An 18,342-nucleotide genomic window follows, 5' to 3' on the forward strand; every position below is an offset into this window, starting at 1 on the left:
AGTGTAGATTGGAGAATTGGCATGATTTACAAAGCTGATCGTATGTCTACTCCCATGATTTAGCAATTCCATTCTTAGGTATATGCCCAAGAGAAATGAGTGCATATATCCATCAAAAGATATATACAAGAATGTTCACAGAAGAATTATTCTTAATAGCCCCAAATAGAAAACTACCCAAATGCCCATCAACAGTGGAATAGATGAAGTGTGGTCTATTCATGGCAATGCAAGAGAATACAGCAGTGAGGATGGGCAAACTACTAGTTACATAACAACGTGGATCCATCTTGCAAACATCAATGAGATTGAACGTTGTTAGAAGTCCAGAGAGTGATTACCCTTGGGGGAGGGGGGTGGACTTGAAGGGAGCTTCTGGCGTTTGTTTCACATTCTCTTTCTTGACCTGGGTGCTGGTCATATGGGTGTGACTAGTTTGTAAAAAGTAAATGAGCTCTGTAAACTTATGGTGTGTACACTTTTCTGTATGTACATTTTAATTTAATGATTTAAGAAGAGGTGGCCAGTGTGGCTGGGGCCCATGAAGGAGAGGAAAGGTTGCTGTCAGAAAGGGGGCAAGGACATGAATTTTAGGATTTGGTCTAAGTGCAGCTTCTTGTTTGACCAGAATGGAGGTTTCTTGAGAGCTTGAGAGCTTGATGAGGAGGCGGGGTGGGGTGGGGGTCAGAGGGGGCGATCAGAAATGCTCTTCCTCAGGGGCTGTAAGCCTGAAGGGCATTGATGGTAGGGAATGGCACCTATACCAGAGGTAACAATACCAGTGTGTTGCAGCACATACTGTGCCAATCCCTGCTCTAAGTGAACAGATATACCCAAATACCTGCCCTCGTGGAGCTTACATCCTGGTGGGGGTTAGTGGGGGGACATATTCTCTGGGCCAAGGGTAGCTATGGCTGCAACAGGCTGAGGTTTATTATGGGGGTATTCCCCTCATATACTCAGGTACCTGGTGGCTGGGATAACACGCCCCTTTCACTTCCACAGTCCCCGTAACTGTCGGCTGGAGAGTGGAGAGTGCTCGCTTTACACATTAGTACTCTCTGCTTTGGAGCTGCCCTCGAGTTGGGAGACTGGCTCCACAAGGAAGCATTCAGGGAGTGACACTGCTCACTTCCAGGAAGGTTCACCTGGATATCACTCCCACCTTAGCCTCATACAAGTGAACTAGGACTCCTCCTGACTCAGAAGCTAGGGTTAGGGGCATCACCTGTAGTGGTGGGTCCATCAGGCCAGATGTTCTTCGGTAGCCAGTGACTGGGGGCTCCTGCCCTCTCCGACACCCCAGGCAGGGACATGCACAGAGATGGCAGCAATGAGCATGTGATATGGGAATCTCATAGTGTGAGCTGTGGAAGGGGGCCACAGAGATGCCAGGGGCACGAAGGGGAGCCCAGATGCCCAGACTTAATGGGGATCTAGGAGAGACTCCCTGGAAAGAAACAAAGAGCCAGAGCAAGTGTCCAACTCCATCTGCCAGATCCAGAGAGACGGAGACAGAGAGAGCCTGAGAATGAGCCCCTGACGCAAGGACATGGCCTATTCCCAGAGAAAAAGAATGGGGGATGGGGTGGAGAGAGTGGAGAGTGACTTCCTGCTTGAAAGAGAGACACAGAAAGACAGAGAGAGAGATAAGGGGGCAGGGAGAGAAACAGACACACATGCACACACACAGAGATGTGCATCTTGAGTTAGAGACCATCCAGATTGGGGCAGAGGGGAAGAGAGAGGCATCCACACTCACCAAGACACAAGACAGAGGCAGAAACCCCAGAGATGAGAGAAACAGAGAAGGCAGGGAGCGAGACAAACACTCATCCTCAGCAATAGAAAAGCCCTGCTCTGACCCACCACCCTCAATCCCTGGTCACCCTGGCCCTTCTTCCAACATAGGCGGTCCCAGTGCGGTAGCTTTTTTCTAAATACGGCTGCCGTCAATTTCTTCTCATATGCTACACCTTGATCCAGAGAAGGCCTGAGCCACCACATAAAAAGCCCAGGCTACTCTGCTGGAGAGAGAGGCCACATAGAAGACTCAAGTACCAAACATGGGAATACAGAAGTCATCTTGGATGTCCAGCCCCGTTGAGCCTCCAGGTGATTCCAGCCCAAGCCACCCAAGACCCCAAGAAGGACCATCTAGTTGAGCCTGGTCAACCACAGGACCATGAAAGGTAATAGTAAATTGTCATTTTAAGCCACTGAGTTTTAGGGTGTTTGTCACATGGCAACAGATAACCAGAATACCCAGAAAAGGCTTTTAAAGCCTGACATCCCACTCCCACATCCCCCTTACAACAAAAGCAACACCAGCCAGTCACAGTTTCAGTCCCTTTAATTAGGTGCTCTGAAGAGAGGGCAGAATGGCAGACAAGGGGTGGAGAAGGTGGTGCTTCTTAAGCCCCTTTCAGTAACCGGTCAGTCCTCATCCTCTGGCAGCTGGATCTTGCTGGGGTCGAAGCAGTTGGAGTCCATGATGGGGAGGCCATTGGCCTCTCGGTATTTTACAAGCCTCTCAGCTTCCCGGCGGGCCCACTCCTGCATCCTGGAGGCAGCAGCGTGAGGGTAGACGTGAGGGAGCTTCAATGGACACCAATCCCCATCTTAGCTCCCCAAGGACAGGATTTCTGGCAGTCTCCTTCAACCTCCACCCCTGCTTCTGCCCCGACCCGTCCTACTCCCTTTGACACCCCATGCACCTGTAGTCAGGCAGATAAGCCACAAAGGTGCTGCCAAGGACCAAGATGATGGAGAAGCCAAAGAAGAAGACGACCCGCATGTTCCAGAGGTCCACAGCAGGATCCCTGTCATAACCGTGGGAGTCTGGGTTCTATGGCAAAGAGAAGAAGAGGTCAATGAGGGCTTCCTGCTGCTCCACAAAGCCTTATGCTGGTGCTGCATAACCTGGTCTCCAATTTCACCTTGGATCAATCTCCCCTCCCTCCCTAAATTCCTCTCTATTCTTAGGACTTGTCAAGCTCCTTCCCACCACAGGGCCTTTGCACCTGCTGTTCCCTCTGCCTGGAAAGCCTTTCCCCCAGATCTAGTCATGGCTGGATCTGTCTCCTCATTCAAGGTTTTGGCTTCACCATCACTCCCCTTAGGAGGCACTCCCTAGTCACCTTATCTATTAAGTTGAACTATAGAAAACTGCCATTTTTACAGGTCAAAAATGGCTCAACCTATTAACTCCCTACCCCCAAGTCACTCTCCATCTCTTACCTTGCTTAACTTTCTAGCATTTACTAGTTTACCAAAGTAGCATATCCTCCAAATCCTCTGATCACATCATCTTATATTATTGATTACATACTCTTTATTACTGTTTTCTAACATTTTACATCTTTATTTTCAGTATTCTCCACTACCACGTAAGCTCTGTGAAAGCAGGGGCTTTATCTGATTTCCATACTGCTGAATCCCTAGCACCCTGAACTTAACCTGGCATTACAGCAGGCCCTCAATACATAGTTACAGAATGAATGAATAAATGAATAAGCATCCTATATATCACAGCCCCTCAACCAGAGATTAGTATTAATGAAGAACCTATTATATGCCAGGCCTTTTCACAAGCACAAACTGCACAATATCCCAGTGAAATGGAAAGTGGCAAGAATAATTAACACCTTATAATGGTGAGTACTTACTAAGTGCCACCTGCTGTTTTGAGCATTTTGATTCATTTAATTACACGAGGCAGGTGTACTGTAGTATTTTATTTTTTTAGAAGGTGTCCTAACACTTTCCCCATCTTACATAGAAATTGAGGCACCAAGGGGTTTAGCTACTTGCCCAAGGTCACTGCCTGTATTCCAACTTGGGCGTTCTGATTTCAGTCTCTGATATCGGTATAGCACAGCAGACCTGGCTCCACCACACATTCAGTTATGTGAGCTTGGACAAGTCACTTAACATCTTTATGCCTCAGCCTCCTCATCTGTAGAATGGGTACACTAATACTACCTACCTCGAAATAAGGTTGTTATGAGGATTGAGTTAATATACGTAAACTGTTTCAAACACCTGAGCAAGCACTATATCAGTGTTTAGTATTACTGTTGTTATATTGCTTCAAACGTGTTTTGAGCACTGTCCACTTCAGGGTTGGTATCTGTCTGCAAAATAAGGCCAATCTCGCCTCTGGCCCTGAACCCGAAGGTGATCGGGGACAAAGGAGGAAAACAAGCTAGGCAAAATTCCCAAATCTTCGAGGATTTCGCCAGCTGCGCAATCTTCAGCCGACTAAGAACGTCCTCTACGGCGCCCATCCGCCGGTCCCCGATTGACCCTTCCGGCGTCCCGTATCCCCTCCCTCTCACCTTCTCGTAGAGGTTTTCGTCCTCGGGATCCGGGTCCTCCTGCCAGCGTAAAGTCGGTTCCGGCGGCCGCTTTCCCGCCACAGCGGACGGGGCGATCACAGCTCTGGAGGAGCTGGATTCCCAGCGAACACGGGCAGCCGGGAGCCCTCGCCTCGCCGCCACCGCCAAAAGGCGGCGGCCGCACAAACCTAACATCCCGGCCACCATGGCAGACGTTCTGCAGTTTATCGGGGGCGGGGACGGAAATGTGACTGCGCAGCTGCAGCTGGTCCGAGCGCGAGAATTGTCGCTCCGCCCCTACCGCAATAGGTCCCGAGTCGAGATTTTGTTTTCAAAAGGGCGAGGCGTCCTCTTTCCCTCCCTCTGTCACGGCCCCACGGAAGCGACCATCTTCTTATCCTCTCAATCAGGCTATGGAACTTCTGACCGAAAGGCTGTGGAATTTCCTTGAAAATAAACCGGTAACACTCGTGTCAATTCCGTTCCCAACCAATCGCACGGAGAGCTCCCTTGCCCTCTGGCGAGGAGGGCGGAGCTTCCGTTGCTCTTTCATCTTAGAAGGAAGCCAACCTTTTTTTTTTTTTTTTGCAGTACGCGGCCCTCTCACTGTTGTGGCCTCTCCCGTTGCGGAGCACAGGCTCCGGACGCGCAGGCTCAGCGGCCACGGCTCACGGGCCCAGGCGCTCCGCGGCACGTAGCAGCTTCCCGGAGCGGGGCACGAACCCGCGTCCCCTGCATCGGCAGGCGGACTCCCAACCACTGCACCATCAGGGAAGCCCGGAAGCCAACCTTTCTTAAAAGCGCCTCGCCGGATTGGCCAATTGCTGCTCCTTTTCTCGACTTGTGGGAGTTTGCATGGGGAGCGGGGAAATGGCGTACACTTGCCAATCAGAGCAAGCCGGGGCTGGCCGACGGCGGACGGCGACCAATAGACTGGGCAGGCCAGAGCGCGCTCCCTTAGTAGGTGGATGGTGGTTGAAGCGCCGGCTCCCTTCTTGTCGTCGCCATTTTGTGCTGGTGATCGCGGCCGGCTGGGAGTAGGCGGCAGTGGGTTTCCAGGGGAGGGTAGCGCGCCTCGCGCTTCTCCCCTCCCTCCCATCTCCGCCCTTCCCCCCCTCCTCCGCCCTTCCGCCCCTAGCCTCGGACTTGGTAGCTGCGCGGACCGGCTCCGGCTGAGCTGCGAGAGTTGGAGGAGGTGGCGGCGGGCCGAGGTGATGTCCGAGAGCCCTCCCTTGACAGCCCGGGCCGAGAAGGTGAGCGTCGACGCTGGTCGTGGGGGCGGAGGTAAGGGGCCGGGGTGGGGGAGGGGGTGCGTAGAGGAGGCGGGAGGGCGGACTGCGGGCGGCGGGTCTGGGCTTCGCGAAGAACCGATCGATGCTTGCACGGTCTGAGCCGGGGAGGGGGTGTCTTTTTGTTTTTTGTTTTTCTCCTTTAGAGAGCAGAGGCGCGTGCGCGATTGGGACACTGGATGGGTGCACGCGGGTTGGGGGAAGGGAGGGACGAATGGGAGTGGGCTACTGTGGCTCACTGTGTCTGCGACGCCGAACTTTATCCGTGGGAGGCGGATGTCTGCGACTTTGCTTTTTATTCATAGAAGTGTGCTCTCTGCAATCCTGTGTGACTTTGGTACTTACCTACCCATGGGGAAGTGTTTTGTGGCTCTGGTCCTTATTCTTGGGTGGGGGAGGAGGGAGAACGTCGGTATGACTCGGGTCTCTATCCTCGGAGTGTGTGTCTGTAACCCTGGTCCTTATCCATGGGGAGGGGTCCTTATCCATAGAAAGTCTTCTTACGATTGGCCCTAATCCACTTACTGGGTGGGGGCGGGGAGTGCAAGGAACGTGTGTAAGACTTATTTCCCCGTCTTTTTTTTGGGGAGGGAGCTTCGTATCTATTACTCTGACGCTCATCCTGTGAAAGGGGGCCTCAGTGTGTGATTATGGCCCGTGTTGTTTGTGATTTCCTGTCTGTGATTTTGGCCCGTAGTTATTTGGGGCTCGAGTCTGTGACTTTGGTCCCTATCTGTTTTGGATACCAGTGTATGTATGACTCTGGCCCCTTTGCCAGATCTACTGAGGGTTTTGTCTCTGGCTCTCATCCACTGGGGCCCCTGGTTGTGATTCTCTTACCCATCTGGGAGCAGGTAACTCTGGTTCCCTGTGGCTTGAAGAGGAAGAGAAAATTGGTGTGAGTGTATACAAGGAGGAAAGGTGTGGTGGCAACCTAGTGTTGGGCAGGTGCTGTTAACGCCTGACTTTGCCTGATTCTTGTTTAGAGGGTGGGGCCTGAAGATTCTGGGATACTTCGTGGTGACCCCTGGCCCGGTCACATGGCTTTCAGGCCTTCCTTCGTTCTCACCGCAGCCCTGAGGGTTGCGGGAAGGGGCTGCCCTTCCATCCCAGCAGAGTAACAGTGGTTCAAAACAGGCTCCAAAAGGGCTCCTTTTTACCTCTGAATAACTTGGGCCCAGAGCCCTGGGGAGGGAGCCGCCTTGGGGGACCTGGCTGTGCATAAGAGACAGGGCTCAGGGCTGAGCCAGTTGCCCTGTGAGGGCCAAAACTGTGTTAGCCGGGAGCCTAGGGAGGCGGCAACTGTCTCATTGCCAAGTTACCCTTCACCCCCTGAGCCTTTCGTGGTCTCCTGCTGTCTCATAGTGGGCAGCCAGCATCTTCTTGGGAGGATGAAATGGCACCTGAGGGCTCATGGAAGAAGCCTGGTGGGTGCCTGGGACTCCCGTTGTGAAGTCTCGCCTCCATGCCTAATGTGCCTGATCTCAGACAAGTCATCCAGCACTTAGAGCCCCCTGGGCAGGTAGCTCCGGGCTTGACTTGTCTACCAGTCTCAGGTGGCAAAGCCCTGATCACAGAATTGGTGGCACCACCGGGTCTCTGCAAGATGCTGTCTGCTGAAGGCCATGCTGTTTCTAGGGCGGCCGGCTCTAGCCTCACGTTTGTAGGGAAACGAAGCAGCAGGCCAAATAGGGACTGCCTTCCTGCTCTGGTCCACAGGAGCTCTAGGAGTTGGGAAACAGCGTCGCTGGGCTCAGGGACAGCAGAAAGCCTTCGCAATAAGCGTTTCTCAAGGAGGCCCTCTCTGCCCCAACTGCCGTGACCCCTTTCTTCCTTCTGCTCTCTCCAGAGTCCCTGCAGGAGGCATCACCCAGGCTGGCAGATCATGGTGGCAGCAGTGGGGGTGGCTGGGAAGTGAAACGGAGCCAGCGGCTGAGGAGGGGCCCCAGCAGCCCCCGCAGGCCCTATCAGGACATGGAGTATGAAAGACGGTGAGTTACCTGCTCCCACCTTTGCCAAGAAATCTAGGCTTGTCCCTGTGTGAGAGTTGATCCAGGAAAGTGCTGGGAGGGGGCTTTTGTGCAGAAAAAAACAACAACAAAAAAAACAGCACAGCAGATAATTGGTTTCTTTTCAGCAGACATTTACCTTGGCACTTGTGAGCCAGGACCTGTGCTAGGCTCTGGGAGTGCATTGGTGAATTGAGACAAATAAGATTGTAGCCTTCTCCTTACTTAGGGTCTCACAAGGGAGACCACACAGTTTACAGATCATTACAAAACAGCTTGATAGGTGCCATGTTTGGTTGCAGAGTGGGAAGGGATCCAGAGAAAGGGAGGAATGGAGACTGATGCCTAGGTTTCCAGTTTGGATGACCCAGATAGGTATATGGTGCCATTCACCAAGGTGTGGACAGCCACTGCAGGAGGAGAGGCAGAGGTGCATGACAGATGGGCAGTGGGTGGGTTGTAAGTGCTGTGGATTCTCAGGAGAGAGGTGTAGGCTGTAGCTTTGGGTTTGAGGGATGAAGAGGAGTGGTGCCTTCAGAGTCAGGAATTTGCCCAGAAAATGTATGGGGCAAGCCAGGTCAGATAGTATTACTCAGCACTGCATTTTTAAGATTTAGGATTCAGGGACAGGGTGGGCTGAAGCTGCTGTGATACTTGTCTTGGAATGGGACACTCTTATACAGTTATTTTTAAACTCTGGTACGAACAAGAAACACTTGGGACACTTGGTGAAATACAGAGATCCTGGGCCATACCCTTACCGTACTGGTAAGGTAAGCAAGGTATCACCTTGCTTGATTCTAACGAAGGTGATTTATTCCTGACATTTAAAGATTGTATAGGAAAGTAGACCTAATTGTCCCAGAGAGCCTCTATTAAGAGTCAGTAGATTTATGAAAAGTCAGGGAGGAAATAATTTTTTTAATGTCTTACAAAGGGTTTCTGCTACCACCACCTTTTCAAAAATATAGAATTATAATATTTTGTTTTCTGAAAAGTGATGAGCCCAAACTTGAGGTGTGGTCATTCTCTAGTGTTATTCAGCCTTGACTTTATTTCAGAATGTCTTTTGAAAGGCATTCGATTTTGGATGGTATTCACTGGAAGAGATCTGTGGCAGTTTCTGAGTTTGAGTAGGTAAGATACTTGCCTGAGACTTTATTACCAAATAAAGCCACTAGCTTTCTTTTGGCTTTTAAAGGACCTCAAGTGCAGAGGTTTGAGTTAATCATACTTTTCCAGTTCAAGGTACATTTCTATCATAGGTTGGTACAAGACCTTCTCTTGCCATATTTATTTTTTCCTTTTTTATTTCCAATACCCATAGCTGTAGGCAGCTGCTCTGTTGTGTTTGAAACGTATCCTTCTAAAATATGTGGTGTTGTTTCGAGTGTGTGTGTTTTCAATTTACACAAATGGCAGAGTATTACAGTCTTCATTCTGTTTCCTGGACTTTGTATTACTCAGCCCTGCCTTCTTAAGATCTGTCTGTATTGCCATGTGTATGTTAGTGCTTTGCTTCTAGTTGGTCCCAGAGACACCATGGGGTGTGCCTACTGCCTTTTACTTAATGATTCCCTCAAGGATGGATACCTGTTTTTAATTTTGGTGTGCTGAAATTCATCACTTTTTGTCCTATAACCTTTCCTTTCAGAATCTTCTCTATTCCTATCTCTGGATCACAAAGATTGTTCTCACTCTATAGTTTTACCTTTTGCATTCACATCTTTAAATCCATCTAGAGGCCACTTTTGAATATGTTATAATGTAGGTTCTGGTTTTATTTTCCTCCATATAGTGGGCAGTTTTCCCAGTACAGCCCCCCAGATATTCCATTCTTGCTTTATTGATTTGCAGTACCTCATCTCATTTTAAGTTTCCTCATGTACATGGATCTGTCTTGAGTGATCTGATTTGTTTCATTGGTCTATTTGTTATTCTGGTGTAGAACCCTACTGTTTTTCTTACTGTGGCCTTATAGAATATCTTAATAGGTCCTACTTTGCTCTTATTTTTCAAAGTTGATTTAGTCATTTTGGAGCTTTATATAAAAAACTTATCAAGTCCTTCAAAAAGTTCAAGAATTTTGATTGAGATTGCACTGAATTTATATATTAATTTGGGGAGAATTGTCAGCTTTGTAAGTAGTCATCTCATCCTCTGAAACAGGTCACAAAGATCTATAAAATTCGTTTAAAGGACATAAAAATCTGAATAAACCAAAATACAGGTCTTTGGTATTCCTTTTTTTAAAATTGATGTATAGTTGGTGTATAATATTATGTAGGTTTCAGGTGTGCAGTATAGTGATACAGTTTTTAAAGATTATATATTCCATTCATAGTTATTATAAAATACTGGCTATATTCCCTACGTTGTACAATATATCCTTATAGCTTATTTATTTTATACATAGTAGTTTGTACCTCTTAATGCCCTACCCCTATCTTGTCCCTCCCCTCTTCCTTTTCCCCACTGGTAACCACTAGTTCTCTAATCTGTGAATTTGTTTCTGTTTTGTTATAGTCATTAGTTTGTTTTAAGTTTTAGATTCCACATATAAGTGATATACAGAATTTATCTTTCTCTGACTTACTTCATTTAGCATTAATACCCTCCAAGTCCATCCATGTTGCAAATGGCAAAATTTCATTCTTCTTTATGGCTGAGTGGTATTCCATTGTATATATGTACCACATGTTCTTTAGCCATTTATCTGTTGATGCACACTTAAGTTGCTTCCATATCTTGGCAGTTGTAAATAATGCTGCTGTGAACATTGGGGTACATGTATCTTTTTGAATTAGTGTTTGCATTTTTTTCAGATACAGACCCAGGAGTAGACTGTTTTTAGTTTTTTGAGATGCCTTCATACATACTGTTTTCCACAGTCGCTGCACCAGTTTACATTCCTACCAACAGTGTACGAGGGTCCCCTTTTCTCAACATCCTCACCAACATTTGTTGTCAGTGTTCTTTTTGATGATAGCCATTCTGACAGGTGTGAGGTGATACCTCATTGTGGTTTTAATTTGCATTTCTCTGATGATTAACGATGTTGAACATCTTTTCAGGTGCCTCTTGGCCATCTGTATGTCTTCTTTTGAAAAATGTCTATCAGGTCTTCTGTCCCTTTTTTTTTTTTTTTTTTTTCTTTTGTGGTACGCGGGCCTCTCACTGTTGTGGCCTCTCACGTTGCGGAGCACAGGCTATGTCTGAATTGCACAAAGCGGTAGCTCTCTTGATACCTTTTTAACGGAATGTTGCTGACAACAGGCAAAAGTGGAATTCAAGAGGGAATCTTATGCTGGAGAAAGAAACATTGTTGCAATAATTCAATTCTGTCTTCTTTTTTTTTTGCGGTACGCGGGCCTCTCACTGTTGTGGCCTCTCCCGTTGCGGGGCACGAACCCGTGTCCCCTGCATCGGCAGGTGGACTCTCAACCACTGCGCCACCAGGGAAGCCCCTTCTGTCCATTTTGAAGTTGGGTTTGTTTGTTTCTGTTTGTTTGTTTGATATTGAGTTGTATGAGCTGTTTATATATTTTGGATATTAACCCCTTATTGGTCATATCATTTGCAAATATTTTCTTCCATTCAGTCAGTAGTTTTGTTTTGTTGATAGTTTTCTTTGCTGTGCAAAAGCTTTTAAGTTTAATCTGGTCGTGTATTGTTTGTTAAAGTAATTCCTAGATGCTTCAGTAGTTTTTATTCGCATCTTGTCTTTTTATTTTCCAAGCTGGTATTTACTGGGGTAGAGGAAAGCTGTTGGTTTTTTTAAGTTATCTTATCTCTGCTGTGTTCCATTGTTATTTCTACTCATTCATTGTTGACTTTGATGGTCTTTCTAAGTAGTTAGCCATGTTGTATACAAACCAATCCTGGCTTTTCTTATTTCTTTTTCCTCACTTATAGCACTGACCATAACTTTTGATACCATGTTAAATAGTATCTGTGATGCTGATTAAGATTCATTTTAGTTAAGAGTCACAAGTATAGATTCATTTTGGTAGGTTGTAACTGAAAATCCAAAGAATAATGACTTAAACAATATAGTTTATTTTCTTTCCCATAAAGGACATCTGCAGACAGACAGTCAGTCCAGGCCTGATAGGCAGCCCCTTTTGCTTAGCCATCAAGTGTGATGTGTACTGCAGGCTTTTAGAATAGTCTTCAATAAATCAAGAAAATTCTCTAGTTTTAGTTTGCTAAGACTGAACAGAAATGAGTATTGAACTTCATAATTACATGCTTTTTTCCCTCCTTTTGTCCATCAACTTCATAAATTGCATTCAATTGCATCCTTGATATTATTGAGATATACCCTCTTTGATCATGGTATGTATGTGTATGTTTATAACTTCTCATTTTGAAAAAAACCTCAGATTTACAAAAAAAAATTGCAAGTACAACGAACTCCCTTAATCCTCTACCCAGAACACTAATTGTAAACATTTTGCCACATTCGCTATACCTACCTACAAGCCTACTCCTTCCTCCTTCCCCCTCTTTTTTCTCCCCTCTCCCTTTTCTCCCCTCCCCTCTCCCTTCCCCTCTTCCTTCTCCCTTCCCTCTACCCCTCCTCCACTTTCTATACATAACATTTTTTTCTGACTCATTTGAGTTAGTGGCAGACATGACCGGTAAGTACTACAGCATGTTCGTCCCGCTTTCTCTTTCATAATCACAGGATGCTTATCAATATCAAGAAATTTAACATTGATACAACACTTCTGTCTTAAAGTCTATATTGAGATGTCATCAGTTCTTCCAAAAATGTCTTTTATAGCTGTTTTTCCCTAATCCAGTATCCAATCCAAGATCACACATCACATTGAGCTACTTTGTTTTTTAGTCTCCTTTAATCTGGAATAGTTATTCAGTCTTTGTCTTTTATGAACTTGATGTTTAAAGAGTACATGTTGGTTGTTTTGTAGATGTTTCTCAATTTGTGTTTTTCTAATGTTTACTAATGAATTTTTGGAAGAAAAATTATTTAAATAATGTTGTGTATACTTTTAAAACACTGTTACATTTAATTAGATAATTGTTTTATTTAGGATATTTGCATCTGTGTCCATCAGTGATGGGGTCCTATAATTCCTTTTCTGGTATTTATCTGGCATTGAATCAAGGTGGCCTCATGACATGAATTGGGCATCTTTTGCTATTTCTCTGCTTATTGGAGGAACTCATATAAGACTTATCTCCCCCTTGAAAGTTTGGTAAAACTCACCTTTAAAGGGGCCTGGGTTTTTGATTATCATTTTGTCTACTTCTGCCAATTATGGCATTTTATGTTTTCCAGAAATATACTCATTTTGTGGAGATCCTCTTATATTACGATTCAGTCCAGCTTCCTAGAAATGTATTATGAATGGGGACTACCTTTGGAAGGTATTTAGTCAAAGTGCTCTGTGGCCAATGAAAAGTATCCCTTACTATCCAAATCTTTTCCTTTCCTGAGTTTAGACAGCAAGAGTTCAGTATCCAAATTTATTTGGTTTAGATGCTGGGTGTCAGTTAAGGATTTCATCTGAACATTTATTCAACTCTATTCAGTTTTTTTGGTTTTTATTTTGTTTTTTGTTCTTTTTTTTTTTTTGGCTGTGTTGGGTCTTTGTTGCTGTGCGGGGGCTTTCTCTAGTTGTGGCGAGCGGGGGCTACTCTTCGTTGCGGTGTGTGGGATTCTCATTGCAGTGGCTTCTCTCGTTGAGGAGCACCGGCTCTAGGTGCGCGGGCTTCAGTAGTTGTGGCACACGGGCTTAGTAGTTGTGGCGCATAGGCTTAGTTGCTCTGCGGCATGTGGGATCTTCCTGGACCAGGGCTCGAACCCGTGTCCCCTGCATTGACAGGCAGATTCTTTTTTTTTTTTTTTTTTAACATCTTTATTGGGGTATAATTGCTTTACAATGGTGTGTTAGTTTCTGATTTATAACAAAGTGAATCAGCTATACATATACATGTGCTCCCATGTGTCTTCCCTCTTGCGTCTCCCTCCCTCCCACTCTCCCCCTCCCACCCCTCCAGGCTGTCCCAAAGCCCCGAGCTTATATCCCTGTGCCTTGCGGCTGCTTCCCCCTAGCTATCTACCTTACTACGTTTGTTAGTGTGTATATGTCCATGACTCTCTCTCGCCCTGTCAAAACTCACCCTTCCCCCTCCCCATATCCTCAAGTCCGTTCTCCAGTAGGTCTGCGCCTCTATTCCTGACAGGCAGATTCTTAACCACTGCACCACCAGGGAAGTCCCCAAATCTGTTCAGTTCTTAGATTCTGATAACTAGAGTACAAATATTGAGGAATACCTACATTAAGCAACAATGAAAAACATTGTTCATATCAAAAACCTAAAAAATACTCATATCTCTCACACCAGCCACTTCTTGTCTAGGCATTTATCATTAAGGAAACAATTTGGGTTCTAAGCCAAGCTCACAAGGACAGAGACTTCATTTTGTTCACAGCAGTATCCTCAGCACCTAGAATAGCACCTGACACATAGCAAATGTTAAATTACTATTTGTTGAATGAATAAATGAATGAACAATTTTGAAAAATTGCAAACCAACTGAAATGTCTGGAAACATTTTATTTTTCCCATTTGTTAATTACCTTTTAGCTTTTGGGGGGGTTTCCAGTATTTTATTGTGAAATTTCAAGCATACAGCAAAGTTGAAAGAATTTTACAGTGAACACCTCTATATCCATCCACTGGATTCTACCATTAACATTTTATCATATTTGTTTTATCACATGTTTATTTGTTTATGGTATTTTTTATACTCTAGATATTTAAAATTTTTTATGAAGCCAGATTTATCTTTTTTTTAAATTTTATGACTTCTGGGTTTTGCCTTACTTATAAAGGTCTTCCCCATTTTTGAGGTAATCAGTTTTTTCTTACATTTTCTTTCTAATATTTTTAAGGTGTCTATTCTGGGACTTAAATTTTTGATCCATCTAGAATTTACTTGGTGTAAGAAATGAGGTAGATAAACAACTTTATTTTCTTAAAGGTCAACAAACTTTTTCTGTAAAGGACCTGATAGTAAATATTTTTTGGCATCGAAGACCATACAGTCTGTCACAACCGGTCTGCGGAAAGCAACCACAGACAATATGTAAATGAACGGGTATAGCTGTGTTCAAGAAAACTTTATTTAGGTGACTGATTTTGGCCCCCTGGCTGTGGTTTACCAATTCCTGAGCTAGACAGTTATCACAACTAATATTTATTGACTAATCCATTTTCTCCTTGTTCATTTGAATTGCAACCTTTGCCTGATTCTAAATTTCCATACGTGTGTTTGTGTACTATGAACTCTGATTTTACCGATCTGTCCATTTGTGTTTCAATTGCTCCACCTTTATAATATGTTTTAATATTTGGTGGGGTTCCTCTCTCCATCATTAGTCTTTTTTTAAACAGAATTTTCCTGACTCTTCTCTAAGTTGTTTCTTGTCCTTTGCTGTTATAAACAGTGTTGCATTGAGAATACTGTTTCTGTATATGTGCAAGTGTATCAGTACATTAAATTCCCAGAAGGAGAATTGGGGGTCAGAGAGTATATAGATTTTTAGTTTTGCCAGCTATTGACAAATTCTCCTCCATGAGGATCGTTCCATTTTCACTCCTACTACCAATATGAGAGTGCCTATTTCCCATACAGCCTTGCCAACAGTTTGTTGTCAAACATTTGGACTTCTGCAGATTTGTTGAGTTAAAAACATTCGATCACAGATCTTCCTTACAGAAGAATTCCAAATAATATATGTAGATACTCCCCACTCTAAGAAGTAGAGCTTAATTTTCCTCCTCTTGAGTGTGGGCTGATCTTAGTGACTCGCTTCTAAAGAATAGAGTGTAAGAGAAAAAGAAACTTTACAGCGGAGAAACCGGGCAGACCCCACCATAACCAGATGATCAAGTTCAGTGTCACCAGTGGTAAGTCACATTGATAGCATGCCCCTGAGATCTGATGTGATCAGAAGGGCACCTCTATTGTATTCTTCAAAAAACCATAACTGACCAGTATGCTTCAAAATTGTGTCAAGGTCATAAAAAAACAAGGCAAGACTGAGAAACTTTCACAGGCCAGAGGAGACTAAGGGGGCATGATGACTAAATGCAATGTGGTATCTTGGATTAGATCCTGGAACAGAAAGGGGATAGTAGTGGAAAAACTGGTGAAATGCTAATGAAGTCTACAGTTTAGTTAACTTTTTAGTTCTGGCAAATGTACCATGGTTCTCTTCACATTAGGAGAAACTGGGTGAAAAGTATATGAGAATTGTATTATCTTTGAACTTTTCTGTAAATCTAAAATTATCATTTCTTTTTTTTTTTTTTTGTGGTACGCGGGCCTCTCACTGTTGTGGCCTCTCCCATTGCGGAGCACAGGCTCCGGATGCGCAGGCTCAGCGGCCGTGGCTCACGGGCCCAGCCGCTCCGCGGCATGTGGGATCTTCCCAGACCGGGGCACGAACCCGTGTCCCCTGCATCGGCAGGCGGACTCTCAACCACTGTGCCACCAGGGAAGCCCAAAATTATCATTTCTTAAAAATAAGTTTGACTTTATCAAATTAGAAACTTTTATACATCAAAGAATGCTATTCAAAAGAATGAAAAAAAAAAAAGAAAAAAAAAAGAATGAAAAGACATCCCACAGAATGGGAGAATGTGTTTGCAAATCATATATCTGATAAGGGATTACACCCAGGATATATAAAGAACTCCTACAAGAGCAACAGAAAAACCTAATTCAAAAATGGGCAAAAGACTTGAATAGACATTTCTCCAAAGAAGATGTATAATTGGCCAATAAGCACATGAAAAATGCAAAATAACAAGTGTTAATGAGGATGTGGAGAAATTGGAAGCTTTGTGCATTGCTGGTAGGAATGTATAATGGTACAGCTGCTATGGAACACTGTTTGGCAGTTCCTCAAAAAATCAGTTACCATAGGATTCAGCAATTCCACTCCTGGGTGTGTACCCAAAAGAACTGAAAGCAGGGACTCAAACAGATACCTGTACACCAGTGTTCATAGCAGCATTATTCACAATATCCAAAACAACCAGTAGGTGGAAACAACCCAGGTGTCCATCAAGAGAGGTAGCATATACCATACATACATATATGGCCATAAAAAGAAATGAAATTCTGATGCATTCTACAACCTGAACCTTGAAAACATTCTGCTAAGTGAGATAAGCCAGACACAAAGGGACAAATGTTATATGAGTCCACTTATATGAGGTACCTAGAATAGGCAAACTCATAGAGACAGAAAGTAGAGTAGAGGGTGCCAGGTGGTGTGGGGAATTATTGTTTAATTAGAGTACAGAGTTTCTGTTTGGGGTGATGAAAAGGTTCTAGAAATAGATAGTGGTGATGACTGTACAACATTTTGAGTGTACTTTGTGCCACTGAGTTGTACACTTTAAAATGGTAAAGTCCTTGGGCCTCCCTGGTGGTGCAGTGGTTAAGAATCCGCCTGCCAATGCAAGGGACACGGGTTCGAGCTCTGGTCTGGGAAGATCCCACATGCCGCAGAGCAACTAAGCCTGTGCACCACAACTACTGAGCCTGCGCTCTAGAGCCCACGTGCCACATCTACTGAAGCCCACGCACTCTAGAGCCTGCGCTCCGCTACAAGAGAAGCCCGTGCACCGCAATGAAGAGTAGCTCCCACTCACCACAATAGAGAAAGCCCGCGTGCAGCAACGAAGACCCAACACAGCCAAAAATAGTAAATAAATAAAACAATTTATTTTAAAAAATGGTAAAGTTCTTGTTATATATATTTTATCACAGTAAAAATGATTTAGGAAAAATATACAAAAATAAATTTTAAGTGTTATAAAAATGACCTACCCAGTATAGTTTTAATTTTCATCTTTCATTATGAGTGAGATAGAGCATCTTTTCAAATATAAACCATCTGTACAGTTGACCCTTGAAAAACACAGGTTTGAACTGCATAGGTCCACTGATACACAGATTCTTTTCAATAGTAAATACTACAATGCTACAGGATCCATGGTTGGTTGAATCTGAGCATGTGGAGGAACCACAGATACAGAGGCCTGACTATATGTTATACTCGGATTTTCAACTGAGCAGAGGGTCAGTGCCCATAACCCCCGCATTGTTCAAAGGTCAGCTGTATTATTTTCTGTGAATTCAGTTCCCTTTTTCTTTATCCCTTATCTTTTCCCTGTTCATTGTTTGTCTTGACTTGGCTTGTGATGGTTTTTGTTTTTTCCAAGCAGAAATGTTTTATTTTTATGTAGTCAGATTTAATAGTCTTTTCTTCTGTGGCTTCTGGATTTGGGTCATAGTTTTCCCCATTTCAAGATTATCAAAAAACTATCTCGTGTTTTATTCTTCTTTTCCTCTATGGTTTCATTTCTTCCATTTAAATCTTTGACCCATTTCAAATGTATCCTGGCTTATATGTGTGAAGTATAGTCATAAGATCTTGCACATGTCTAGGTATTTAACCTTTTTGATGCAGTGATCCTTGGGATCTTCCTATTTCTAAACAGTGGCTCTCTGAATACAAGCACAATATTTATTTCTGTTTATTAATTTTGAACCCAGCATCTTTACTGATTTATCTTATTATTTATAATCATTTCTCAGTTGATTCTCTTAGGCTTAGGCAGATACATCCTCATATCATCTACAAGTAATGG

At 44.3% G+C, this 18,342-nt stretch overlaps 2 protein-coding genes across 9 annotated transcripts in view; one reads left to right on the forward strand and one right to left on the reverse strand.

Moving 5' to 3' along the window:
- Positions 1–2,335: 2,335 nt before the first annotated feature.
- NDUFB11 (NADH:ubiquinone oxidoreductase subunit B11) lies at positions 2,336–4,868 on the reverse strand. The gene is made up of 3 exons (XM_032619570.1): positions 4,341–4,868; positions 2,718–2,848; positions 2,336–2,563 (listed from the first exon to the last, which is right to left on the reverse strand). The coding sequence occupies exons 1-3, from the start codon at positions 4,545–4,547 to the stop codon at positions 2,437–2,439; spliced, it is 465 nt and encodes a 154-aa protein (XP_032475461.1). The 5' UTR covers positions 4,548–4,868; the 3' UTR covers positions 2,336–2,436.
- A 142-nt stretch (positions 4,869–5,010) lies between these two features.
- RBM10 (RNA binding motif protein 10) overlaps positions 5,011–18,342 on the forward strand; it is a 30,441-nt gene continuing 17,109 nt past the window's right edge. For 3 of the 8 annotated variants that reach the window (XM_032619530.1, XM_032619532.1, XM_032619531.1), the window contains exons 1-2: positions 5,044–5,624; positions 7,479–7,620. In XM_032619530.1, the coding sequence (XP_032475421.1) occupies positions 5,309–5,624; positions 7,479–7,620 (458 nt within the window). In that variant the 5' untranslated portion in view covers positions 5,044–5,308. Of the gene's footprint in view, positions 5,625–7,478; positions 7,621–18,342 lie in introns of all 8 variants that reach the window. The other 5 variants (XM_032619533.1, XM_032619535.1, XM_032619537.1 and 2 more) reach the window with 4 other exon arrangements.

This window comes from Phocoena sinus, chromosome X (assembly GCF_008692025.1).
Source record: "Phocoena sinus isolate mPhoSin1 chromosome X, mPhoSin1.pri, whole genome shotgun sequence".
Taxonomy (NCBI): Eukaryota; Metazoa; Chordata; class Mammalia; order Artiodactyla; family Phocoenidae; genus Phocoena; species Phocoena sinus.

Coding starts and splice junctions, on each gene's coding strand:
- NDUFB11 (XM_032619570.1), bottom strand. CDS start 4,547: ATGGTGGCCGGGATGTTAGGTTTGTGCGGCCGCCGCCTTTTGGCGGTG. Junction 2,849..4,340: donor ACGAAAACCTCTACGAGAAG/GTGAGAGGGAGG, acceptor TCTTTGCCATAG/AACCCAGACTCCCACGGTTA. Junction 2,564..2,717: donor GCTTATCTGCCTGACTACAG/GTGCATGGGGTG, acceptor TGCTGCCTCCAG/GATGCAGGAGTGGGCCCGCC.